Raw genomic sequence first — 24,897 nt, 5'->3', positions numbered from 1 at the left:
GTAAAATAGGTGGATCAATGTCCTGGCTGGTCAAAAAGACTTATCTAAAAAAGAAAAAAGTATATGCCTAGCAAGTGTACCGCCCTGAGTTCAAACCCCAGTACTGCCAAAAAGAAGAAAAAGAAGAAAACAAAAGAAACAGAAATATTAGTAGGTGATTCTTAGTGGAGGCCTAGAAGCAAAATAAAACACAGAAAAAAAAAAAAACTGTAAGAGATGAATTTGTTGGGAAGACAGAAGAGCTTTATTCAATTGCCAAACAAAGGAGGAGAGGGAAGTATGTTCATAAACTGGCTTCTCTACTGTACAAGGGGCTTGAGGGCTGATAACTATGGGCCAAGGGTAATGAGGGAAAATATATGCAAAAAAAGGGAATATTGTCAAGTTCAGAGTAGAGGTCTGAGCTACAGATGCATCCTTTTTTTTTTTTTTTTTCTGGGCCCGGCCGTGGGGCCTGAACTCTGGGCCTGGGCGCTGTCCCTCAGCTCTTCAGCTCAAGGCTAGCACTCTACCACTTGAGCCACAGCGCCACTTCTGGCTTTTTTCTTTTTTGCTTATGTGGTACTGAGGAATCGAACCCAGGGCCTCATGCATGCAAGGCAAGCGCTCTACCACTGAGCCACCTTCCCAGCCCCTACAGATACATCCTTGAGGCACTATTACTAGATGGCATTTAAAACTATGAGGGGCTGGGAAGGTGGCTTAGTGGTATAGTGCTTGCCTAGCATGCAAGAAGTCCTGGGTTCTATTCTTCATTACCATGTAAATAGAAAAAATTGAAAGTAGCTTTGTGGCTCAAATGGTAAAGCGCTAGCCCTGAGCAAAAGTAGCTCAGAGACAGTGCCTGGGCCCTGAGTTCAAGCCCCAGGACCGGCAAAAACAAAACTATGAGACTGGATGAGATAATAAGGCAGTGTGTGTGGAAGAATAGTAAAAATAAACAACAAAAACAAGAACAACAACTTCAATCCCTAGCCAGGCAGGCAGCAGTGTTCACTCATGTAATCTTAGGTACCCAGGAGGCTGCTGAGATTTGAGGATTACAGTTCACATTCAGCCAGGGCAGAAAAGTCTTTGAGGTTCTACCATCTGTTAACCAGCCAAAAGCTGGAGATGTGGCTCAAGTGATAAAGCACCAGTCTTGAGTGAAAAACACCAGCTTTGAGTGAACTAGAATATAAAAATAAGTAAAAGGAAAACAGGACTTGAAAGTAAGGTGAGAAAGGCAGAGCAAGCTTGGGAAGGATGAGGGGAGGGATGAGGATTTGAATCTACAAATGAGGAAGAACTTGAGAAAAGGTGGTGGGAGTCCCTGGTGGCAATGAAGGCCCATTTGAGTTTAATCCCCATGAATCTGAAGCAAGATGGCTGCCTTGGTTGGGTCACATTTACTGCAGCCATATTCAACTGCTGCTGGAAACAGTTTTACTTATTTTTAGATTCCAGTTCACTCAAAGCTGGTGCTTTTCACTCAAGACTAGGGCTCTACCGCTTGAGTCACGTGTCCAGCTTTTGGCTGATTGATTGTAGAATGCCAGAGCTGTTTGTTTGTGTGAGTACTAGGGCTTGAACTCAGGGACTTGGGCTTTTTGTTCAAAGCTGGCACTCTTTTTTTTTTTGAGTCCGGTTGTGGGGCCTGAACTCTGGGCCTGGGCGCCGTCCCTCAGCTCTTCAGCTCAAGGCTAGTGCTCTACCACTTGAGCCACAGCGCCACTTCTGCCTTTTTTCTTTTTGCTTATTTGGTGCTGAGGAATCAAACCCAGGGCCTTATGCATGCAAGGCAAGCGCTCTACCACTGAGCCACCTTCCCAGCCCCCCCCCCCTGCTTTTTTCTTTTTAACTAGTATAATTATATAAAGGGAGTGTCATTGTATCCATGTATGCACGTTTCATTGTGTCAAACATGCATAAAATGTATCTGGATTAAATTCACCTCTTTATCATTCTCCCTTACCTCCCTTCTCAACAGGGAATATTGTTTTATTTTCACACATGCAAATGCAAATAAAGTACTTAGACTGATATTCTTCATTCTCCTTCTCTTTTAGACCACTCTCCTCCTGTTGTTTGATCCCCTCCCCCAACAACAGTGTCTATTTTATTTCCTTGTCATTTGTGGATGCGTATTAATTGCACTAAGGTATTTCAGCCATGCATATGTTGTATTTTGTTCAGAATAATATGCATTCTCATATCCAATCATCTTTTTTTCTTTTTGTGGTAGTCCTGGGCCTTGAACTCAGAGCCTAGGCACTATCCTTGAGCTGCTAATGCCATAGCTTCACTTCCTTTTTTTTTTTGGTGCTTAATTGTAGATAAGTTTCAAAGACTTTCCTGCTCTGGCTGGCTTCAAATCACATCCTCACATTTCAGACTCCTAAGTAGCTAGAATTACAGTTGTGAGTCACCAGTGCCTATCCCTTCCACTCCTCTATTGATCAATAGCTTTCATTGAGATTCCTTATGTCATCTTCATACATAGTTGCAATGTGTTTTAAAAATTACTAAGTACTGGTTGCTCAAGTCTGTAATCCTAGCTGGTCCAGGAAACTCAGATCTGAGGATCACAGTTCCTGGCAGGAAAGTGTGCGACTATCATCCCCAATTAATCAGCAAGAACCCTGAAGTTGGAGGTGTGGCTCAAATGGTAGAGCGCGAGCTTTGAACTAAAAAGCTAAGGAACAGTGCCCAGTCCCTGAGTTCAAGCCCCAGGACTGCCACACACACAAAAATAATCAAGTCTCATGCTCATGAATCTTAGGATTTTCCAGTTCACTCCTTTTTTACAAAGAATGGAGGTTGTTGATGGAACATGAAAGAGCAAAGAGGGGCCCCCCCCCAGACTTGAGAGTTGGGTGAACCTGGAGGTAAGAGCTCCTCCCAGGCAGGGAAGATGCTGAGATGGACAGGCCTTTGCCTGCGGCTCCGGCCCCGCGCCCGGACCAGTGGACCGGGGCTCCTCCTGGTGGCCGAAGCGGAGAGCGCGGCGGCGGGCAGGGGCTGGGCCCCGCGCTTGGGGCGAGGGGCGAAGCCGAGACCTCACGGGCCTGTAGCGTCTCACTAGGCTGGAAAAGTCCGGCTCCGAGGGCACCGACCGATCGCGACCAAGGCTCACAGGGCCTTGCCTTGCACCTGGGCCAGGTGTCCCGGCCCCGCCCACCCGGGCTGTCTTCCTCTGGCCCCGCAGCTCCTTGCAGGGGGCACGACGGGGCTGGCCTGGGGTCGTTCGCATGGAGGCGGGGGGTGAAAGCCGTAAGGACCGTGGTCCACGCCCTGTCGGAGATGGACACCTAGATGGACCCCTGCCAGCTCCAGCAGCGCAAAACGCGGGCCGGGAGGCGGGGGCGTGGCCTCCACACGCTACGCCCATATGTCAGAGACGCCCATCGGAAGACCACGCCCAGGGGGCGGGGCCTACGTCTGGGCCAATGAGGCGCCTTGCTGGGAGGTGGGCAGGCTCTGGGCCTGGCATCCCGGCAGCCGGCTGCCTTTTCCGGCCCCCGCGCCCCCTCCGGGTGTAGCGGGTTCCCCGGCGCGCGGGGATCGGAGCGCCCCGAGCCTGACCGGCCCCCGAGGAGTGAGCGAGCGTCCTGCGCGCCCAGCGGCAGGGTGCGCCTGCAGGGGGAGGCCGGGCCGCCCACCCCACCCTCCGCGGGAGCGAGCGGGCCGAGCCGGCCAGTGGGGGAGGCGGACCGGGGGCCGTGCGTGGAGGGGGCGAGCCGGCCTGGGCCGGTCATTGAGGGGTGCTCGGGTTGGTGGAGAGGTAGGCACCTCTGTGTGGCTGGGAGGAGTCTGGAGAATGGGGACGCTGGCAGAGAGCGGGCTTTGGAAGTTAGTTTTCTCGTTGCCTGCGGCTGGGAGGTGGTCTGGAGGGGCTGCGGGGTCAGGGACTGCGAGGAGGCCCTGCCGGTAACTTACTTCCCTTTTGGGAGATTTGCTTCCTCTGTGCCTCTAGTTCTGCAGGGTTTGAGAGGCTGGCGAAACCGGGGTGCCAAGGGGGAAGGATCTCGGGGAGGGGTGGCCTTGATACCGGGGCAGGGGACCCAAGATTGTGGGACGGCGCTTTGGGGGCCATCCAAGGGCTCTTCTGAGCTGCCTGACTGTGTATACACCATGTGTGTACACATGATGTGTGTGTGTGTGTGTGTGTGTGTGTTTCCCCAAAGCTCTCCTTTTGGAGAACCTCCTGGGTGTATGGTTAGGGCTTTGTTTGGGGAGGGGGCTATCTACGCTGTATGATCTCATTTCCAGGTCGCCAGACAGACCCATCTGTGGGTTCTTCTACCTGTGCTCAGCCATGGCCAGTGAGAACTCCCCTCTGCTGGCCTACCGGCTCCTGGGGGAAGAGGGGGCTGCCTTCCCTGCCCGGAAGCTCTCCACCTTCCTAGGTGTGGTGGTGCCCACTGTCCTGTCCATGTTCAGTATTGTCGTCTTCTTGAGGATTGGTGAGTTGGGGGAAGAAGTTGGAGGAGGGGTGTGTCAGGCTGAGGCAGGGGAGGATCCCTAGGAGAACTGGGGGCTAGAGGGCTTGAGTTGGAGGCTATTACCCAGTGGGGTGGGGGTAGGAAGTGAGGAGTGGGAGCACCCAGGTGACCTGTTTTGCCCTTCACATCCAGGGTTCGTGGTGGGCCACGCTGGGCTGCTGCAGGCCTTGGCCATGCTTCTGGTTGCATACTTCATCCTGGCCCTCACCGTCCTCTCTGTCTGTGCCATCGCCACCAATGGAGCTGTGCGAGGGGGCGGAGCGTATTGTATCCTGCAGCAGATGGATGGGGGTCTGGTCCCGAGGCTTTGGGGGTGGGTGGGTGAGGAAGGCGGTCAGTATATTCCATCTGTTGGGACAGGGCAAGTTGTGATGGATAGTCACTATCCCCTAAGTGTTGCCCTGTAGTCAGTTTTGAGATGACGAAAGCCGGGTATAGAGGTCATTGGTGGCTTACAGAAGCTCTATACCAAGCCCGGGATACATGTAACAGGGAACTGAGTAGCCATTTACAGAGATAAGGCTTGGCCTGGAGGCCAGCTCTATTTCATTTTTTTTTTTGGGGGGGGATAGGGGTAGGGGTCAGGGTTGGTCATAGCACTTGAATTCAGGGCCTGGACGCTGTCCCTGAGCTCTTCAGCTCAAGGCTAGCACTCTACCACTTTGAGTCACAGCGCTACTTTCAGTTTTATTTTTGTTTGTTTGTTTTGTTTTCTGGTCGTTATTGGAGATAAGAGTCTTATGGAGTTTCCCACCTGGCTTTGAACTGTGATCCTCAGATCTCAGCCTCCTGAGTAGCTAGGATTATAGGCATGAGCCACCAGCACCTGGTTTCTATTTCTTTTTCTTTTTTGTTTTTTTTTTTCTTCTTCTCTCTCCTCTCTCCCTCCCTCCCTTCCTTCTTTACTTCCTTCCTTGCTTCCTTTCTTTTGTGCTAGTCCTGGGGCTTGAACTCAGGGCCTAGACGCCAAGCTTTTGTGCTCAAGGCTAATACAGCCACAGCTCCACTTCCAGTGTTTTAGTAGTTAATCAGAGATAAGAGTGTCTCAGACTTTTCTGCCCATGCTGGCTCTGAACCATGATCTTCAGATCTCAGCTTCCTGAATAGGTAGGATGACAGGTGTGAGCCCCATGTCCCACTTCCATTTCAATGTCTTTTTCCTTTACTGTGGCCCTCTGCTTCTACTATTAGTCATGATCAGCCGGACACTGGGGCCTGAGGTCGGGGGCAGCATTGGCCTCATGTTTTACCTGGCGAATGTGTGCGGCTGTGCGGTCTCCCTGCTGGGGCTGGTGGAGTCTGTGCTGGATGTCTTTGGTGCTGGTCTGTGTTCTTCCCACTGGGATCTGGGTGATGCTGAGTGTTTGCAGAGTCGCAGATCGTGGGTTCCTAAGGGAGAGAGTTCTCGAGGGAGGTGCATTTGCTGGTTTTTTTATGCTGTGTAGCCAACTTCGTGCAGGAGATATGGACATCCCAGAGACCATTCCTGCCCATAGGGAGCTTATTTTGTGTGTGTGTGCACACGTGTGTGCACATGTGTGTGTGCGCGCATGTGCCAGTACTGGGGTTTTAAACTCAGGGCCTGGATGCTATCTCTTAACTTTTTCACTCAAGGCTAATGCTCTATCGCTTGAACCACACCTCCACTTCTGGCTTATTTTGCTGCTTAGAAATAAAAGTTGCACAGACTTTTCTGTGTGGGCTAGCTTCCAACCAGAGTCCTCAGATCTCTGTCTCCTGCGTAGCTAGGATTACAGGGGTGAGCCACTGCACCTGGCTAGGTGAGACTTTCTAACGCTGTCCCTGCCTTTCTGTCCTCAGATGCCACAAAGTCGAGTGGACTGCAGGTCCTCCCCCAGGGTTACGGCTGGAACCTGCTGTACGGGTCCCTGCTGCTGGGCCTTGTGGGTGGGGTGTGCACCCTGGGAGCTGGCCTCTATGCCCGTGCTTCCTTCCTTACATTTCTGCTCGTGTCTGGCTCCCTGGCCTCTGTCCTGGTGAGCTTTGTGGCAGTGGGGCCCAGGAACATCCCTATAACTCCTCGGCATGGCACCAATGGCTCTTCTCTGCCACCTCGGTTTGGTCACTTCACGGGTTTCAACAGCAGCACCCTAAAGGATAATTTAGGAGGTGAGCTGGGCATGGTAGCCACTGGGGGTGGGGGCTGGGCCCTTAGCATCACTGCAGTGAAATGCGTCAGAAAGTATCAGGGGCCGGGTCTTAACCCCAGTACAGTGCTGGTACATGTGGATTTGTCCAGTGTGGGTTTGGTTTGGCCTGGTGGAAAGAGACCATAGAACAGTTGGGGTCTTAGAGGAATTGGTGGGCTGGGAAGGTGGCTCAGTGGTAGAGCGCTTGCCTTGCATGCCTGAGGCCCTGGGTTCGATTCTTCAGCACCATATAAGGAAAAAAGAAAAAAGCCGGAAGTGGCACTGTGGTTCAAGTGGTAGAGCGCTAGCCTTGAGCTGAAGAGCTGAGGGACAGCACCCAGGCCCAGAGTTCTTGAACTCAGGACCTTATGATCCTGTTTGGCTGGGGTTTTTGTTGTTTTGTTTTTTGTTTTTGTGTCATGGGGCCTGAACTCTGGGCCTGGGTGCTATCCCTCAGCTCTTCAGCTCAAGGCGAGCACTCTACCACTTGAACCACAGCGCCACTCCTGACTTTTTCTGCATGCATGAAACCACAGGTTCAATTCCTCAGTACTACATACACAGAAAATGCCAGATATTGCACTGTGACTCGAGCGTTAGCCTTGAGCAAAAGAAGCTCAGGGACAGTGCCTGGGCCCTGAGTTCAAGCCCCAGGACTGGCAAACAAACAAATAAACAAAAACAGAGTCCTGTTGAGAGAAGGCAGGTCCAGCCTTCTGTGCCAGGAGCTGGCCCACGGAACTCAGATCAGAACCTGGAACAAGGAGAATGGGGGAGGGGTCCTGGTGAGGGCAGTGGGTAGGTGAGGGGCATTGTGGGATGTTGCCTGCATCCTCAGCGGGATGCTGACCCTCTTTGTTTCCTGGGAACCATCCCAGCCGGCTACGCCCAGGACTACACTACCGGCACCATGATGACCTTCGCCAGTGTGTTTGCAGTTCTCTTTAATGGCTGCACAGGCATTATGGCAGGGGCCAACATGTCAGGTGAGAGGCCCTTCCTGCTGGCGGGGAAGGGGGGGAGGGGGGGCGGGAGAGGCTACCACCCTGAGGGATAGAGGGGGATGGCAGGAGGGCTGAACTCTCTCCCTCTGCACCCATCCCTTCAGGGGAACTGAAGGACCCCAGTCGGGCGATACCTCTAGGCACCATTATCGCAGTGGTTTACACCTTCTTCATCTACATCCTGCTTTTCTTCCTCTCCAGCTTCACCTGTGACAGGTACCTGAGGAGGAGGGGGTCCCTGGCCCTGGGTCCCTGAGGGTGCATGGGTGTTGGTTAAGGTGGAGAGCATTAGAGCTGCTGCCCGCAGTGGAAGCCAGTCCTTAGCCAGTTGTGAGCACTTGGTTGGGGGAGGAGGGGCTTAGCCAGGACTGGGACTTGAATTCAGACCCTAGGCGCCATACCTTAGTTTTTTTTTTCCACTCAAAACTGGTGCTCTCGGGCTGGGAAGGTGGCTCAGTGGTAGAGCGGTTGCCTTGCATGCATGAGGCCCTGGGTTCGATTCCTCAGCACCACATAAGCAAAAAGAAAAAAGCTGGAAGTGGCGCTGTGGCTCAAGTGGTAGAGCGCTAGCCTTGAGCTGAAGAGCTGAGGGACAGCGCCCAGGCCCAGAGTTCAGGCCCCACGACTGGACCCAAAACAAACAAACAAACAAACAAAAAACAGGTGCTCTCCTGGGCACCTGTGGCTCACACCTGTAATGCTAGCTATGCAGGAGGCTGAGATCTGAGGATCATGGTTCAAAGCCATCCAGGGCAGGAAAGTCTGTGAGACTCTTATCTCCAATTAACCACCAGAAGACCACAAGTGGCACTGTGGCTCAAGTGGTAGAGTGTCCAGAGTTCAAGCCCCGTGCCTGACAAAAACAAAAAACAAAAAAACAAAACTGGTGCTCTACCACTTGGGCCACACCTCTACTTCCAGCTTTTTTTTTCTTTTTCTTCCTGGTTAATTGGAGATAAAAGTTTCTTATCCCGGCTGGCTTCAAACCTGGATCCTCAGATCTCCTCAGAGTAGCTAAGATGACAGGTATGAGCCACCAATGCCCAGCTTTGCCTTTTTTTTCGTTTTTGATGGAGTCTCTCCAGATAACCCTGGCTCACCTCAAAGTGTCTGTGTAGCCCAAACTGGCTCCATAGTCTGCTTCTTACTTACATGGTGTCACTAGTGCTTTCTCCAAGAACTCCGTGATTACACTCATGCATTATCCCTGTCCTCTTCCCTTCCCTCCAAGAACCCTGCTTCAGGAGGACTACGGCTTCTTCCGTGCCATCAGCCTGTGGCCACCGCTGGTATTGATTGGCATTTATGCCACGGCAATCTCGGCCTCCATGAGCTCCCTCATCGGTGCCTCCCGCATCCTGCAAGCTCTGGCCCAGGATGACCTCTTCGGTGAGTCCCCTTCTGTTCTCATGGCAATCCGGGCACATCCTTCCAGGTCTTTCTTGCCCTCACATGTCCCAGACGGACAGCTCGGGTACAATTCTGTTTTCTCAGGTGTGATCCTGGCCCCGGCCAAGCTGGTGTCGAGAGGTGGCAATCCCTGGGGAGCGGTGCTGTATTCTTGGGGCCTCGTCCAGGTGAGCCAGCAGGCTCTTCCCAGGCCAGGACATCTTCTAGGAAGAAGGATGGTGTACTGGTACTTCTGGAGGTGCAATGACAGTTTTTATTTTTTGTGCCAGTACTAGGGCTTGTATGCAGGGGGGCTTGTACTTTTCATTTCTTTCTCTTCTTTTCTTTTTTCTGGCAGTCATGGGGCTTGAACTCTGGGCCTGATCGCTGTCCCTGAGCTCTTCAGCTCAAGGCGAGCATTCTGCCACTTAAACCACAGTGCCATTTCCAATTTTCTGGTGGCTAATTGGAGATAACAGTCTCATGGACTTTCTTGCCCTAGATGGCTTTGAACTGTGATCCTCAGATCTCAGCCTCCTGAATAGCTAGGATTACAGTCCTGGCTTGATTTTCATTTCTTTTTGCACCAGTCCTGGGGTTTGAATTCAGGGCCTGGGTACTGTCCCTGAGCTTTTGTGCTCAAGGCAAGTGCTCTTCCACTTGAGCTACATCTCTACTTCTGGCTTTTGGGAGATTAATAGGAGGGAAGAGTCTTATGGACTCTTTTCCAGGCTAGGTTGGAACTGTGATCCACAGATCTTAGCCTCATGAATAACTAGGATTATAGGTGTGAGCCACTGGCACCCTGCTAAGGGCTTTTCTTGCTTGGCTTTTTCACTCAACTCTAGTGCTTTAAGCACTTGAGCCACAGCTTGGCTTCTAGCTTTTTGCTGTGGGTTCATACAGTTAAGCATCTCATGGAGTTTCCTGCCTGGGTTGGTATTGAACTGCAACCCTCAGATCTTAGCCTCCTGAGTAACTAGGGTTACAGGAGTGAGCCACCAGTGTCTGGCTACCAGGGCATTTTGGGGGGAGGGGGACACACTGGCATTGTGTGGGAAGTGCATTGGCATTGCTGCTCAATGTGCTACTTGTTGGTCTCTGCCCAGCTGGTACTCCTGGCAGGGAAGCTGAACACACTGGCAGCTGTGGTCACAGTTTTTTACTTGGTAGCCTACGCTGCGGTAGACCTGTCCTGCCTGAGCCTGGAGTGGGCGTCGGCCCCCAACTTCCGGTGAGAAACTCAGATGATGTCTGGGGTCCTGGAGAAAAGGAGGGAGCAATGGGAAGAACTGAGTAACTGAGTCAGTTGGGGAGAAGGGGGCCTTGGGGGCTGGGGCCCACAGGGAGTTGTTCAAAGCCTCCCTGAGTCTCCTTCCCCCCTTCTTTCCCTCTGCCCACCCAAGCCCCACCTTCAACCTGTTCTCCTGGCACACCTGCCTGTTGGGCGTGGCATCCTGTCTGCTCATGATGTTTCTCATCAGCCCTGGGGCCGCCGGCGGCTCCTTGCTTCTCATGGGTCTGCTCTCAGCCCTGCTTACAGCGCGAGGAGGTCCCAGCAGCTGGGGCTACGTCAGCCAGGCTTTGCTTTTCCACCAGGTTTGGGGGTGCTTGCAGGAACGGAGGATGGGGAGCCAGTAGGGGAGAGCCTTGGAGCGCTGCCCATGGTGGGGCCTGTACATTTGAGCTGTTCCTCCATACTCTTTCCTGTCCCTAACCTCAGGTGCGCAAGTATCTGCTCAGGCTGGATGTCCGAAAGGAACACGTGAAGTTCTGGCGTCCCCAGCTGCTGCTCCTGGTGGGGAACCCCCGGGGCGCCTTGCCTCTACTGCGATTGGCCAACCAGCTCAAGAAAGGGGGGCTCTATGTGCTAGGCCACGTCACCCTAGGAGATCTTGGTGAGCCAGGCTTCCACTAGCTCCCTGCCCTTCTCCAAATTTCCATCTCAAAGCATTGCATGTTTGTTTGTTTGTTTGTCCTTTGTGGGGCCTGAACTCTGGGCCTGGGCGCTGTCCCTCAGCTCTTTAGCTCAAGGCTAGTGCTCTACCACTTGAGCCACAGCGCCATTTCCGGCTTTTTCTGCTGATGTGGTGTAGAGGAATCGAACCCAGGGCCTCATGCATGCAAGGCACTCTACCACTGAGCTACCTTCCCAGTCCCTCCCCCCCTTTTTTAATGCTGGTACTGGGGTTTGAACTCAGTATCCTTTATGCTTTCTTTATGCTTTTTTTCTGCTCAAGCCTGGCACTCTGCCACTTCAGCCACACCTTCTCCACTTCACGTGTTTTGTTGGTTAATTGGAGCTAAGAGTCTCATGGACTTTTTTTGTGTGTGTGGTTGGTGGTGGTGGGGCTGTCCCTGAGCTCTTCTGCTCAAGGCTAGTGCTCTACTACTTTGAGCCAGAGCACCACTTCCAGTTTTCTGGTGGTTCATTGGAGTTAAGAGTCTCCTGGACTTTTGCTGAAATTGAAGTATGATCCTCATATTTAGGCCTCCTGATTAGCTAGGATGACAGCGGTGAGCCACTAGTGCTGGCCTGCTGCTTTTCTGATGAATAGCCCCAGCCCTATTCAGATCCAACTTGGCATTTGGCTTCCCAAAGACTTGATGAGCTAGTGCTACAATGACCTCTTCCTCTCTTCATCTGCAGACTCCCTGCCCTCCGACCCTGTGCAGCCACAGTACGGGGCTTGGCTGAGCCTGGTGGACCGGGCCCAAGTGAAGGCCTTTGTGGATCTTACCCTCTCACCCTCTGTGCGCCAGGGGGCGCAGCATCTGTTGAGGATCTCGGGTCTTGGTGAGCCTCTCTGCCCCGGGTCTCCTCAAGTCCTCTCTGTGGCCCCTTTAAATCCCTGCTCCCCTCCCCCAAGACACCAACCCCAGACTGCAGAATGCAGGAGGCACAAGATTAGACAAGGAAGATTAACCGACCGCAGACAGGGTGATAAGGCTCTACAGAGTAGCCCAAAGACAAGATTGTGAGAGACACATTGCCCTTGTTATCTGTTCATCTGTCTTTCTTTCCTTTTTGCTTGCTTTTTCTTTTTCTTTCTTTCTCTCTCTCTCTCTCTCATTCTCTCTCTCTCTCTTTCTTTTTTTGTTGGTTGTGGGCCTTGAACTCTGGGCCTGAGCACTGTTCCTCAGCTCTTCAGCTCAAGGCTAGCGCTCTACCACTTGAGCCACAGCACCACTTCCAGTTTTCTGGTGGTTTATTGGAGATAAGAGTCTCACAGACTTTCCTGCCCAGGCTGACTTTAAACTTTGATCCTCAGATCTCAGCCTCCTGAGTACCTGAGCCACCAGCGCCTGGCTTTCTTTCTCTCTTCTTCCTCTTTCTCTTCCACCCTGCCCCCCTCTCCAATTCTTCATTCCCTTCCTTTCTTTTATGCCAGTCCTGGGACTTGAACTCAGGGTCTGGGCACTATTGCTGAGCTTTTTCTGCTCAAGGCTGCCATTCTATCAATTAAGCTACACCTTCTACTTCCAATTTTTTGCTGGTTAATTGGAGATAAGACTCAAGGATTTTTTTTTCTCCAGGCTTTTTTTTTCTTTTTTGTCAGTCCTGGGATTTGAACTCAGGGCCTAGGCACTGTCCCTGAGCTTCTTTTGCTCAAGGCTAGCACTTTTTACCACTTGAGCCACAGTGCCACTTCCAGCTTTTTCTGTGTATATGGTACTGAGGAATTGAACCCAGGGCTTCATGCATGCTAGGCAAGCATTCTACCACTAAGCTACATACCCAGCCCTTTTTTTTTTTTCGGGGGGGTGGGGTGGGTAGTTGGTGGGTTGTGGGGCTTGAACTCAGAGCCTAGATGCTGTCCCTGAGCTCTTTTGCTCAAGGATAGTGCTCTATTACTTTGAGCCACAGCTCCACCTTTGGTTTTTCAGTGGTTAATTGAAGATAGGAGTCTCACAGGACTTTTCTGCCTTGGCAAGTTTTGTTTTGTTTTTTTTTTTTTTTGGTTGGTCCTGGGGCTTGAACTCTGGGCCTGAGCGTTGTACCTCAGCTCTTCAGCTCAAGGCTAGAGCTCTACCACTTGAGCCACAGCGCCACTTTCTGGTTTTCTGGTGGCTAATTGGAGATAAGAGTTTCATGGACTTTCCTGCCAGGGCTGGCTATGAACCATGATCCTCAGGATATCAGCCTCCTGAGTAGCTAGGATTATAGGCGTGAGCCACCAACGCCAGGCTGCCTTAGCTAGTTTTGAATCAGATCCTGAGTAGCTAGAATTACAGGCAGGAGACACCAGCACCTGGCTCCAGGCTGGCTTTGAACTGTGATCCTCAGATCTCAGCCTCCTGAGGAGATGGGATTACCAGGTCTGAGCCTCCTGCACCCATCTTGCTGTGTTGTTGTCGTTGTTTTTCAGACCCCAAATCAGAGACTATTTGGACTCTGAAGAGTGCTTTTCTAGAGACAGTGGGAGCATGTGAGCCTTGGGCTTTCTTGAAACATCTGTCTTCTGACCACTGAGTTCAGAGACAGCAAGACCGCAGGGGACTGATGTGGTCAGTGAAGCTTTTGTGGGTGAGATGGTACTGCAGCCAGGCTTGAAAAGGCTCACTCAGCAGGGAGGAGTGGAATGTGGCCCCTGACACCTCCAAAGGATGCCCGAGGGAGTGGGGGGGCTGATGTTTGTGTAATGGAACATTACCAGCTCTGTGATTCTTAGCACAGTGGCCTCTAGCCTTGTAACCCAGGCTGCTCCAAATCCTATCTCCTCTTCTTCCCTTCCTCCCCCTCTCATTCTCTCCCTCCCCTTCCTCCTTTCCCTTCCTCTTACGCCTTTCTCCCCCCTCTTCTTTGACATATTTTTATTATTATAAAGGTGATGTACAGAGGGGTGACAGTTACATAAGTCAGGGAAAGAGTACCTTTTTTTTTTTTTTTTGGCCAGTCCTAAGGGGTTGAACTCAGGGTCTGGGCACTGTCCCTGAGCTTCTTTTGCTCAAAGCTAGCATTCTACCACTGCCACAGCGCCACTTCCGGCTTTTTCTGTTTATATGGTACTGAGGAATCAAATCAAGGGCTTCATGCATGCTAGGCAAGCACTCTACCACTAAGCCACATTCCCAGCCCCAAGAGCACTTTTCTCTCTTTTCTTTTTCTCTTCTTTTTTTTTGCTGGTTGTGGGGCCTGAACTCTGGGTCTGGGCGCTGTCCCTCAGCTCTTCAGTTCAAGGCTAGTGCTCTACCACTTGAGCCACAGTGCCACTTCTGGCTTTTTCTGCTTATGTGGTGCTGAGGAATCAAACCCAGGGCCTCATGCATGCAAGACAGGCACTCTACCACTGAACCACCTTCCCAGCCCAGTGCATTTCTTTTTGGACACTGTCACATTCTTCCTACCTTCTTAATCCGAGGATAGAATGTGTTCTCTACTTGGACAAAGGCTAAAGTTCAACAACACTAGACCTTGCCCTCCTGGGGTAAGTCAGAATGTTGGAAAGTGCCACAGGAGGTACAAGATGGGGTATAATTCCAGCCTACTGAGAGGTTTTTTTTGTTTGTTTCTGTGCCAGTGCTGGTTTAACTTCAGGGCAGGGGTCTTGTCACCAAGCCTTTTGCCCAAAGCTGGTGCTCTAACCACTCGAGCTGCATACAGCTCCACTTTCTGCTTTTTGGTGGTTAATTGAAGATAAAAAGTCTGATGAACTTTCCTGTCTGGTCTGGCTTCATACCACAATCTTGAGTAGCTAGGATTATAGGCATGAGCTACTAGTGCCTGGCATAAATGCACACATGCTCTCCCCCCTTCTCTCCCTCCCCTCTTCCCTCTGTCTCTCTCCCTCCCCCAGCTGTGGCACTGAGAAGATTAGGGACTTGAAGGCTGGTCCCCTGCCAGCTTGATGGCTCTGAGGGGTTTTGGTGTGGGTGGACTGTTTACTTGTGAGCTGGGGCCCAGTCAGCCCTGAGGCTGGAGGCCAGTGACTCCACTGGGTAGAGCGTCTAGTTCCTTATCTATAAAGGGGGAGTTATAAGTTATACTTATCTCATAGCGTGGCCTCAAATGAGATAACACACCCGAGGTTTCTGTAGGGCACAGCCACAGGTGGGCGTGTGGCTGTTACCTGTTTTCTCTTGGCCACCAGGCTGTGGTCCGTTATCCTCACCACAGCTGGAAAGCCCAGCCCATCCTCTCTCTATTCCCAGGCAGAGTCTGGGTACCAATTCTCAGAGGGCCAAGGCCATGAGCTTTATTGTCAGGATGTCGTTTAGATTCATTTCCCCATCATGGAAAATGTTAAGCTGTATAAAGCTGACAATGGTCCTAACTTACTTATTCTCCATGGCTGTGGAGTGTGCCTTTGTTAAAAGCATCCTAAATTAGGCTAAGTGTGATAGCTCATGGCTGTAATCCTAAACTACTCCCAGAGGCTGAGATTTGAGGATTGTGGTTCAAAGTCAGCCAGGGCAAAAAAAAAAAAAAAAAAGAATTTGTGAGACTTGACTCTCCAGTCAACCACCAACAAACCAGCAGTGGAGGTATAGAGGTATAGCTCAAGTGATAGACTGCCAAGCTTTGGGTGGAAAATGTAAAGGGAGGGTGCCTAGGCTGTGAGTTCAAGCCCTAGTATGGTCATATGTGAGTGTGTGAGAGAGAGACAGAGTAAGAAATAGAGACAGACACTGACTATAGTTGAACTCTGAGACAGATTACAGAGATAAAGGCCTGTGAGAATGTTTAAGGAAACCAAGTGATTGTGCAAAGGTATATAGTGTTGACCTCAGAGCTGGGGAGTGAGGATGTACAGTGTCCCAGCTGGTGCCTGCCGCTGTTCTGTGCGAGTGGGCGCATCTTGCATAGAGTCTCCTCAGCCTGAGTGTGATTCCTTTGTTCTTTGTGCCTCCTCCTCCTCTCTGCCCTCTCTGCAGGTGGCATGAAACCCAACACCTTGGTCCTGGGGTTTTATGATGATTCTCCTCCCCAGGACCATTTCCTGACAGACCCGGCTTTCTCTGAACCTGAAGATGGCACCTGGGAGGGAGGGTCCCCATCCCTGAGCACGTTGTTCCCTCCCCCGCGGGCTCCAGGGAGCCCCCGGGCACTTAGTCCCCAGGACTACGTGGCCACTGTGGCAGACGCCCTGAAGATGAATAAGAATGTGGTTCTGGCTCGGGCCTGTGGGGCTTTGCCCCCCGAGAGGCTGAGTCGGGGGTCTGGGAGCCCATCTCAGATACATCACGTAGATGTGTGGCCCCTCAACCTGCTGCGGCCCCGAGGGGGGCCTGGCTATGTGGATGTCTGTGGCCTCTTTCTGCTCCAGATGGCTACCATTTTGGGCATGGTGCCCGCCTGGCACAGTGCCCGCCTTCGGATCTTCCTGTGCCTTGGGCCCCAGGAGGCTCCTGGGGCGGCCGAGGGGCGTCTCAGGGCTTTGCTGAGCCAGCTGCGGATTCGAGCTGAGGTGCGGGAGGTGGTGTGGGGTGAGGGGACCTCAGACAGGGAGCAGGAGGAAGAAGTGGAAGGGGACTTTGTGAACGGTGGGCAAGGAGAAGCTGAGGCAGAGTCTCTGGCCGCCAGTGCCAACGCCTTGGTGCGGGCCCAGCAGGGACAAGGCAATGGAGGGGGGCCTGGGGGGCCTGAGGGCGGGGAGGGCAAGGAAGGGTCCACCACCGCCCTCACCTTCCTGTACCTGCCCCGGCCACCTGCCGATCCTTCCCGGTATCCCCGATACTTGGCACTGCTGGAGACACTGAGCCGAGACCTGGGGCCCACGCTGCTTGCCCACGGTGTCACCCCGGTCACCTGCACCGACCTCTGATGCTTAGGGTCAGGTGGAGAAGGTCCAGCTTCATACTAACGAAGCCCAGGCCTGTGCAGGGCCTGCCCTTGGGGGTTGCAGAATCTGGCGTTTTCAATGGGGGGACATCCTGGGACCTCATGCACTAATGCTGAGCTGGACCCCCTGGCACAGGAGTGGGGGTGTCTGCAGCCCTCCCCCTGATGCCCAGCCTTTCCCTTCACTGGTGCCTTGACCGGAGGAGCTGGCCTCCTGTGACTCTAGGCTACCTCAGCGTCCACATCCTGGCCACAAACTCTCCGGGGGCCCCCCCTTGGGTGGTGATTTTGTTTGTTTTGTTTTCTTTTTTTTTTTTCTAACTGCTGATCATAAATAAAAGACTTAGACACTAAGGTCCTGGCTGAGCACTGGGGGGGGGGGGAGGAAGGGGGAGGTCGGGAAGGGGGTGGAGGTCTGAGGGTTCCAGAATCCCCTACGTGCAGGGGTGGGGGTGGGGGGAGGCCTTGGCGGTGGGGCTGGCCTGGCCTGCACCTCCCAGCCTGCGGGCACCCCGTGTCCAGTGGAGATCCACCCTCCCCCAGGCGGGAGGGGGGGGGCCAGCCCAGGGGAGGGAGGGACCGCAGATTAGGGCCTGGAGAGCCATGTGACTCGCCCCCAGGAATGCGGTGACGTCACCGGGGGCGTGGCCGTCCCAAAATTGGGGAAGAAGGAGGAGGAAAAAAAAAAAAAGAAAAAGCCAGAAAAAAGTTTCTTTGCTGGAGTCCCAAACGAAGTGGAGGCCAGGAAGCGGGCCACGAGGCCGCAGAGCCCCGGCCCCTTGGGGTCCTGACTGCTGCCCGGAGTCCCCTCACTTCCAGATCATGTCGGGGCCCACCTGGCTCCCCCCAAAGCAGCCAGAGCCCGCCAGAACTCCTCAGGGAAGGGCGCTTCCCCGAGGGCCCCCGGGGCCGCTGCCGCCCCACGGAGCAGGTAAGCCGCCGACGAGACCGCCACCGCCCCGCCGCCCCGTCCGTCTCTGCCCCCCACTGCCCTGACCAGGCCCCAGCGGCCTTCTACATCTTCCCCAAGCTGGCTGGGCCCTGCAGCCCTCCCCGCCTCCCGCCCCAGTTTCCTGCTCCCCAGTTGCTAGGAGAGGACAAGGGCTGGAGATTGGCCTCCCGAGGTGGAACCCCTCTGCCCTCCAGCCCCCCTTTTGATCTCTGTCCCCTCCCCCACAGCGCTCCAGCCCCATCCCAGGGTCAATTTTTGCCCCCTCCCATCTGAGCAGTGTTACCAGCCTTCTGGGGGACCAGAGGATCGGGGCCCAGCCTGGGTGGGGTCCCATGGGGCACCCCAACGTTTACAGGTGAGGACTGAGGGGGAGGGGTCTGATGGTGGGGTGTGTGTGTGTGTGAGAGAGAGAGAGATGCAGCATTGGAGAGGACACATTGTAAATGTATCCTCCTTCTCCTTGCTTTGACTTCATTCAGGGGCTCCCTCCAGACAGCAGGGGGTGCCTGCGCCCCGGAAGTCTGGATGCAGAGATAGATTCGTTGACCTGTATGCTGGCTGAGCTGGATGGGGGTCGCAGTCATGTTCCCCCACGTCGCCCTGATCGACAGGTGACATCCCTGCCCCACCCTTGTGCCCAGCCTCTTCTCCCACCTCTGGTGGGCAGTAGCTTCTGCCCTCTAGGAAACCGAAGATTTCCTAGTAGGGAGCAGATAGGAGGTCCTTCCTGGCCTGTCAGCCGCTGGAGGGCTGTACCTTGTCAAAAGCTGGGTCCTTCAGCCAGGTGCAGGTAGCTCACTCAGGAGTCTACTCAGGAGACTGAGATCTAAGGATCATTGTTCGAAGCCAGCCCGGGCAGGAAAGCCTGTGAGAAGCTTATCTCCAATAAACTACTTAAAAAACAAAAGTGGAGCTGAGGCTCAAAGGGTTAGAGCAATACTAGCTTTAAGCTAAAGAAGCGCAGGGCCAAGACTCAGGCCCTGAGTTCAAGCCCCAGGACTAGCACTAAAAAACAAAGGCCTGGGCTTCTCTGGGAAACTTGCCACACTGGGTCTGAAAACGTTGCTTATAGCAGCTGCTTTGCATTTCTCCTCAGGCCTATGACCCTCCTCCACCCCCTGCCTACCGCCCGGGCTCCCTGAAGTCCAATGGAGGGACTGGTCCATCCCCACTGCTCCCAGCATCCCCCTATGGGGGCCCCACTCCGGCCTCCTATGCTACCGCCAGCACCCCAGCTGGTCCGGCCTTCCCAGTGCAAGTGAAAGTAGCTCAACCTGTGAGAGGCTGTGGCCCACCCAGGCGAGGGGCCCCGCAGGCTTCTGGGCCCCTCCTGGGCCCTCACTTTCCTCTCCCAGGCCGAGGTGAAGTCTGGGGGCTTGGCTACAGGAACCACCGTGAGCCAGGGCCAGGAAGCAAAGAGGAAGTTGCCGGGGTCTCAGGCCCTGTAGGAGGAGGAAGAGGAAGCGGGCATGGACACCAGGTAAGTCTGGCCATGGACGGGGTGGGAGGGCTTGGAGTCAGAACTGAGAGACTGATTGGGTGGGTTGGGGACTAGAGGTAGGGCTTAAACTCAGGGCCTGGGCACTGTTCCTGAGCTGCTTTTTGCTCAAGGCTAGCACTCTACCACTTGAGCCACAGCGCCACTTCTGGCTTTTTCTGTTTATGTGGTACTGAGGAATCAAACCCAGGGCTTCATGCCTGCTATGCAAGCACTCTGTCATTAAACCACATTCCCAGCCTCCCCTGAGGGATTTTTTTACAGGAACCATATTCCCACTGATGATCTGATTCACTCTCCAGGGCCCCCTGAGCCAGCCTCCGGAGGAGGAGCTGGAGAGACTCACCAAGAAGTTGATGCAGGACATGAGCCACCCGCCTAGTGGGGAGTATTTTGGTGAGATGCCTCAGTGGGAAGGAGGGGGAGGGAAGGGGGCTGCTGATCTGCTGTCCTGTGCAGGTTGATCTGTCCCTCCCTGTTCCCCAGGCCGGTGTGGTGGCTGTGGAGAAGTTGTGGTTGGAGATGGAGCTGGGGTCGTGGCCCTGGACCGTGTCTTCCATGTTGGCTGCTTTGTGTGTTCAACATGCCGGGCGCAGCTCCGAGGCCAGCATTTCTACGCGGTGGACAGAAGGGCCTATTGTGAGAACTGTTACGTGGTAGGTAGTTGGCTGCATGGGGGCACAGAGACAGGAGGATCCAGATAGACAAACCCAACGGAGCAAAGAGGGCTTGAATGGGGCAGCAGTGAGAAAGTAAGCAGCTAAAATCTGGGCACTGATGCCTAATACATGTAATCCTGGCTACCTAGGAGGCTAAGGAGGCTAAGGTCTGGAGGATCATTGATATCAGCCAGCTTGGGCAGGAATGTTCCTATGACCTTAACTGGCCAGGCACTGGCAATTTACACCTATCATCACCCTAGCTACTCAAGAGGCTGAGATTTGAGAATTGCCATGCTCCAGAATAAATAGCAAAAGGCAGGACTTGAGGACATGGCTCAAGTGGTAAAGCACTTAGCCTAGCCAGTTTGAGGCTCTGACTTGAAATACCTGCCCCCCACAAAAAAAAGAAAAAAGAGAGAGAGAGAGCGCGAGCGTGAGCGTGCGCGTGCATGCAAGTAGGCAGGCAAGCTAAATACTAATTTCTGCAGAGGATTACCGTTACTTTTTTATTTTGTAGAACTTGAATTCAGAGCCTTGTTCTCATTTAAGCTTGTTTGCTCAACCATTTGAGGTATGCAACCATTTGAGGCACACCTGCACTTCTGCGTTTTTGTTGGATAACTGGAGACGAGTCTCACAGACTTTGCTGCCCATGGTGGCTTCAGATTACAATCTTCAAATGTCAGTCTTCTGACCAACAAACATGAGGCATTTTGGAGTTAAGGCCATGTGTAGAATTTCTATGAACCCCTGGGAAGCAGAGATCATGACAGATTGATTTTTTTTTTTTCTTGTCGGTTGTGGGTCTTGAACCCTGGGCCTGGGCACTGTCGGTTGTGGGTCTTGAACCCTGAGCCTGGGCGCTGTCCCTCACTCTTCAGCTCAACGTGAGCATTCTACCACTTGAGCCACTGCGCCACTTCCAGTTTTCTGGTGGTTAATTGGAGATAAGAGCCTCACAGCCCTTCCTGCCTGGGCTGTCTGAACCATGATCCTCAGATCAGTCTCCTGAGTAGCTAGGATTACCGGTGTGAGCCACTGGTGCCCGGCCAGATTGATTTTTATAGGGACCCAGAAGCTCAGATGTGTTGGGCTCCTTATTTGGGAGGCTGTGGGGCTAGGATGTGAATAGTTATCTGCCTTTCTGTGCATCCTGGGCAGGGCAGGGCAGGGCAGGGGGTTATAGCACACAGGCAGCAGGGTGGGTAGGGTGCTGGAGCGCTTGCCTCTCACCTTCCTGTCTTCTTTCTCAACAGGCCACCTTGGAGAAATGCTCTACGTGTTCCCAGCCTATCCTGGACCGGATCCTCCGGGCCATGGGCAAGGCCTACCACCCCGGCTGCTTCACCTGTGTGGTGTGCCACCGTGGCCTGGACGGCATCCCCTTCACTGTGGATGCCACCAGCCAGATCCACTGCATTGAAGACTTCCACAGGTCATGCCTGGGACTTGCCCAGTCTCAAGATGTCTCATTTCCTTTCTCTTTCTCTTTGCCAATCCTGGGGCTTGAACTCAGAGCCTGAATGCTGTCCCTGAGCTTCTTTTGCTCAAGGATAGTGCTCTACCACTTGAGCCACAGTGCCACTTTGGCTTTTCCTGTGTATGTAGTACTGAGGAATTGAACCCAGGGTTTCATGCATGCTAGGCAAGCAGTCTTCCACTAAGCCACATTCCTAGCCCCTCCTCTTTCTTTTTTCTCTCTCTCTCTTTTTTAGTGGTACTGAGGTGGGGCCTTGTGCTTGCTAGGCAGGTCCTCTAGTACCTGAGCTACTGTGCTGTGCCCTCAATCCTTTTTTTGGTGTGTGTGTGTGTGTTTGTGTGTGTGTGTGTGTGTGTGTTACTGTGCTGTGCCCTCAATCCTTTTTTTTTGTGTGTGTGTGTGTGTGTGTGTACAGTCCGTTGTGTGTGTGTGTGTGTGGCCAGTCCGTTGTGTGTGTGTGTGTGTGGCCAGTCCGTTGTGTGTGTGTGTGTGTATGTGTGGCCAGTCCGTTGTCAGTCCGTTGTGGGGCCTGAATTCTGGGCCTGAGTGCTGTCCCTTGGCTCTTCAGTTCAAGGCTAGCACTCTACCACTTGAGCCACAGCTACTTCCGGCTTTTTTTCTGCTTATGTGGTGCTTAGGAATCGAACCCAGGCCTCATGCATGCAAGGCAAGCACTCTACCACTGAGCCACCTTCCCAGCCCATTGATTTTGGTTCTTTTGGTCAATGCTGGCTGTCTACCAGTTGAGCTATACTTCTGGCTTACAGACTTTCCTGCTCAGCCTGCCTTAGAACCTTGATCCTCAGATCTCAGCCTACTAGTTAGAATTATAAATGTGAGCCACTGGTTGCTTTTTGGCTGAGATCAGGGTGTCTCATTTTTTTGCTTAAGCTAGTCTGGAACTGTGATCCTCCCAATTGCTGCCTCTCAAGTAGTTGGGATTACAGTGCAGACTATTTTGCTATCCTACTTCATTTGTCCTTCATGTCCTCCTGTTTTTTAGCCCCTTCTCTCTCTCCTTTTTTTTTTTTTTTTATCAGTTGTGGGGCTTGAACTCTGGGCCTGGGTGCTGTCCCTTAGCTCTTCAGCTCAAGTAGTGGGCTCTACCACTTGAGCCACAGTGCCACCTCCAGTTTTCTGGTGGTTTATTGGAGATAAGAGTCTCAGTACCACTTCCAGTTTTCTGGTGGTTTATTTATTTATTTTGGGTCCGGTCGTGGGGCCTGAACTCTGGGCCTGGGCACTATCCCTCAGCTCTTTAGCTCAAGGCTTGCTTTCTACCACTTGAGCCACACCACTTCCGGCTTTTTTCTTTTTTCTTATGTGGTGCTAAGGAATCAAACTCAGGGCCTCAGGCATGCAAGGCAAGCACTCTACCACTGAGCCACCTTCCCAGCCCCTCTGGTGGTTTATTGGAGATAAGAGTCTCACAGATTTTCCTGCCCGTGCTGTCTTCAGATCTCAGCCTCCTGAGTAGCTAGATTACAGGCGTGAGCCACCAGTGCCCAGCTTCCCTTTCCTCTCCTCTCTCATTGCCAATACTGAGGCTTGAACTCAGGGTTCCACACTCTGTTGGCTTTTTCTGATTAAGGCTGGTCCTTTTCTGTTTGAGTCACACCTCCATGTCCAGCTTCTTGCTAGTTCATTGGAGATTAGAGTCTCAGATTTATTTATTTTCTCTGCCCTAACTAGTTTTTGAACCGTAATCTTCAGATCTGAGCTTCCTGAGTAGCACCTGACTCTCCCTTCTCTGACTTGACATCACTATCTTTGTTTTGATCCAAGATGTTGCCCCTGGCTCCTCCCCACTTTCCATCTCCTCAGGGTTCTACCATGAGTCCCTGCCACTGACCATGGAGCCTCACAGCCACCTTGCTTCCCTTCCATACCCCAGGAAGTTTGCCCCAAGGTGCTCTGTGTGTGGTAGAGCCATCATGCCTGAGCCGGGTCAGGAGGAGACGGTGAGAATCGTGGCTCTGGATCGCAGCTTTCACATTGGCTGTTACAAGTGTGAGGTGAGAGGGGGCCTGGGGCTAGAGCAAGAGGTTTGCAGGGCCTGCGGAGCAGGAAAGGGCACTGATGGAGAGCTGTTGCTTCTTCCAACAGGAGTGTGGGCTGCTGCTATCTTCCGAGGGTGAGTGTCAGGGCTGCTACCCGCTGGACGGGCACATCCTCTGCAAGGCCTGCAGCGCCTGGCGCATCCAGGAGCTGTCAGCCACCGTCACCACTGACTGCTGAGTCTCCAGGGAGCACTGTCGCCCAGCCCTGTCCATCTGCCACCCTCCCTGACAGCTGCCATTACAATGTGTCGTCTAATGCTGTCTCTTCTTCCCTCACTCGTGAAATAATAACCCCTCAAGCGTTTACAAAAGACTCGTGTCATCTGAGCCCAACCGATATAAACACAGATTTCAAACTTCTCAAATGATCGAAGCTGGGTCCGGACTTCAGTCTTCTTAGTGCTGGTTCCTTTTTAAATTGTGTTCTGATGTTGTCTTTTTTTTTTCTTTTTCTGTCATTCAGTACTGGGGATGAATCAGCCCAAGGTCTCACTTATGCAGAGCAAGCCTCTACTCTTTTTTGACAGTTGTGGGGGGCTTGAACTCAGGGCCTACACACTGTTCCTGATCTCTTTTGCTCAGGTTCTCTACCACTCTGAGCCATAGCCCCACTTCTGGTTTTCTAGTGGATAATTGGAGATAAGAATCTCATGGGGGCTGGGAAGGTGGCTCAGTGGTAGAGTGCTTGCCTTGCATGCATGAGGCCCTGGGTTCGATTCCTCAGCACCACATAAGCAGAAAAAGCCAGAAGTGGCGCTGTGGCTCAAGTGGTAGCGTGCTAGCCTTGATCTGAAGAGCTGAGGGACAGCGCCCAGGCCCAGAGCTCAGGCCCCATGACTGACCAAAAAAAAAAAAAGAATCTCATGGACTTTGCTGCCTGGGCTGGCTTTGGACCCCAATCCTCAAATCTCAGCCTCCCAAGTAGCTAGGATTACAGGTGTGAGCCACCAGCATCTGGCTTTTTTGTTGTTGTTTGTACTGGGGTTTAGACTCAGGGCTTCATGCTTGCTAGACTGATGCTCTTCCATTGGAGACACACACACCTCCAGTCCCTTTTCACTGGTTATTTTGGAGATGGGAGTCTCACCAACCTTTCTGCCCAGGCTAGCTTCAATTCGTTCTTCCAAGTCTCCGCCTCCTGAGTAGCTAGGATTACAGGTCTGAGCCACCGGAACCTAGCTGTACTAAACTTTTTTTTTTTTTTTGTCGGTCGTGGGGCTTGAACTCTGGGCCTGGGCGCTGTCCCTCAGCTCTTCAGCTCAAGGCGAGCGCTCTACCACTTGAGCTACAGCGCCACTTCCGGTTTTCTAGTGGTTTATTGGAGATAGGAGTCTCACGGTCTCTCCTGCCCGGGCTGGCTTTGAACCTCAGATCTCAGCCTCCTGCGTAGCTAGGATTACAGGCGTGAGCCACCAGCGAGCGGCTGTACTAAACT

At 52.9% G+C, this 24,897-nt stretch overlaps 2 protein-coding genes across 4 annotated transcripts; both read left to right on the top strand.

The window, feature by feature from the left end:
- The first annotated feature begins 3,480 nt into the window (after nucleotides 1-3,480).
- Nucleotides 3,481-17,164, top strand: Slc12a9 (solute carrier family 12 member 9). Of its 3 annotated transcripts, none has more exons than XM_069989265.1 (14): nucleotides 3,481-3,609; nucleotides 4,252-4,445; nucleotides 4,617-4,751; nucleotides 5,676-5,807; nucleotides 6,306-6,614; nucleotides 7,513-7,620; nucleotides 7,743-7,854; nucleotides 8,870-9,027; nucleotides 9,133-9,215; nucleotides 10,137-10,261; nucleotides 10,434-10,626; nucleotides 10,751-10,925; nucleotides 11,678-11,824; nucleotides 15,904-17,164. In XM_069989265.1, exons 2-14 carry the CDS (start codon nucleotides 4,298-4,300, stop codon nucleotides 16,791-16,793), a joined length of 2,715 nt encoding a protein of 904 aa, XP_069845366.1. In that variant the 5' UTR covers nucleotides 3,481-3,609; nucleotides 4,252-4,297; the 3' UTR covers nucleotides 16,794-17,164. The 3 variants fall into 3 exon arrangements, with proteins under 3 accessions (XP_069845366.1, XP_069845365.1, XP_069845367.1); XM_069989264.1 differs by having other exon boundaries at nucleotides 3,481-3,763; XM_069989266.1 differs by lacking the exon at nucleotides 5,676-5,807 and having other exon boundaries at nucleotides 3,481-3,763; nucleotides 4,617-4,775.
- Nucleotides 17,165-17,402: 238 nt separating this feature from the next.
- Trip6 (thyroid hormone receptor interactor 6) lies at nucleotides 17,403-23,958 on the top strand. Its single transcript, XM_069989263.1, has 9 exons — nucleotides 17,403-17,741; nucleotides 17,990-18,117; nucleotides 18,242-18,373; nucleotides 18,859-19,242; nucleotides 19,563-19,656; nucleotides 19,747-19,916; nucleotides 21,179-21,357; nucleotides 23,297-23,417; nucleotides 23,509-23,958. Exons 1-9 carry the CDS (start codon nucleotides 17,633-17,635, stop codon nucleotides 23,638-23,640), a joined length of 1,449 nt encoding a protein of 482 aa, XP_069845364.1. The 5' UTR covers nucleotides 17,403-17,632; the 3' UTR covers nucleotides 23,641-23,958.
- The last annotated feature ends 939 nt before the right edge of the window (nucleotides 23,959-24,897 follow it).

The sequence above is a fragment of the Dipodomys merriami genome, unplaced genomic scaffold, assembly GCF_024711535.1.
Source record: "Dipodomys merriami isolate MVZ:Mamm:240054 unplaced genomic scaffold, mDipMer1.0.p SCAF_373, whole genome shotgun sequence".
NCBI classification, from domain to species: domain Eukaryota; kingdom Metazoa; phylum Chordata; class Mammalia; order Rodentia; family Heteromyidae; genus Dipodomys; species Dipodomys merriami.
The sequence above is the reverse complement of the archived record's forward strand: the minus strand, read 5'-3'. Positions and strand labels throughout refer to the sequence as shown.

Excerpts from the sequence above, each read along its gene's own strand:
- Slc12a9 (XM_069989265.1), top strand. The coding sequence starts at position 4,298 with ATGGCCAGTGAGAACTCCCCTCTGCTGGCCTACCGGCTCCTGGGGGAA. Across the intron at positions 7,855-8,869 it reads TCCAGCTTCACCTGTGACAG|AACCCTGCTTCAGGAGGACT; the intron begins GTACCTGAGGAG and ends CTTCCCTCCAAG. Across the intron at positions 10,627-10,750 it reads AGGCTTTGCTTTTCCACCAG|GTGCGCAAGTATCTGCTCAG; the intron begins GTTTGGGGGTGC and ends CCCTAACCTCAG.
- Trip6 (XM_069989263.1), top strand. The coding sequence starts at position 17,633 with ATGTCGGGGCCCACCTGGCTCCCCCCAAAGCAGCCAGAGCCCGCCAGA. Across the intron at positions 17,742-17,989 it reads GCTGCCGCCCCACGGAGCAG|CGCTCCAGCCCCATCCCAGG; the intron begins GTAAGCCGCCGA and ends CCTCCCCCACAG. Across the intron at positions 21,358-23,296 it reads TGCATTGAAGACTTCCACAG|GAAGTTTGCCCCAAGGTGCT; the intron begins GTCATGCCTGGG and ends TCCATACCCCAG.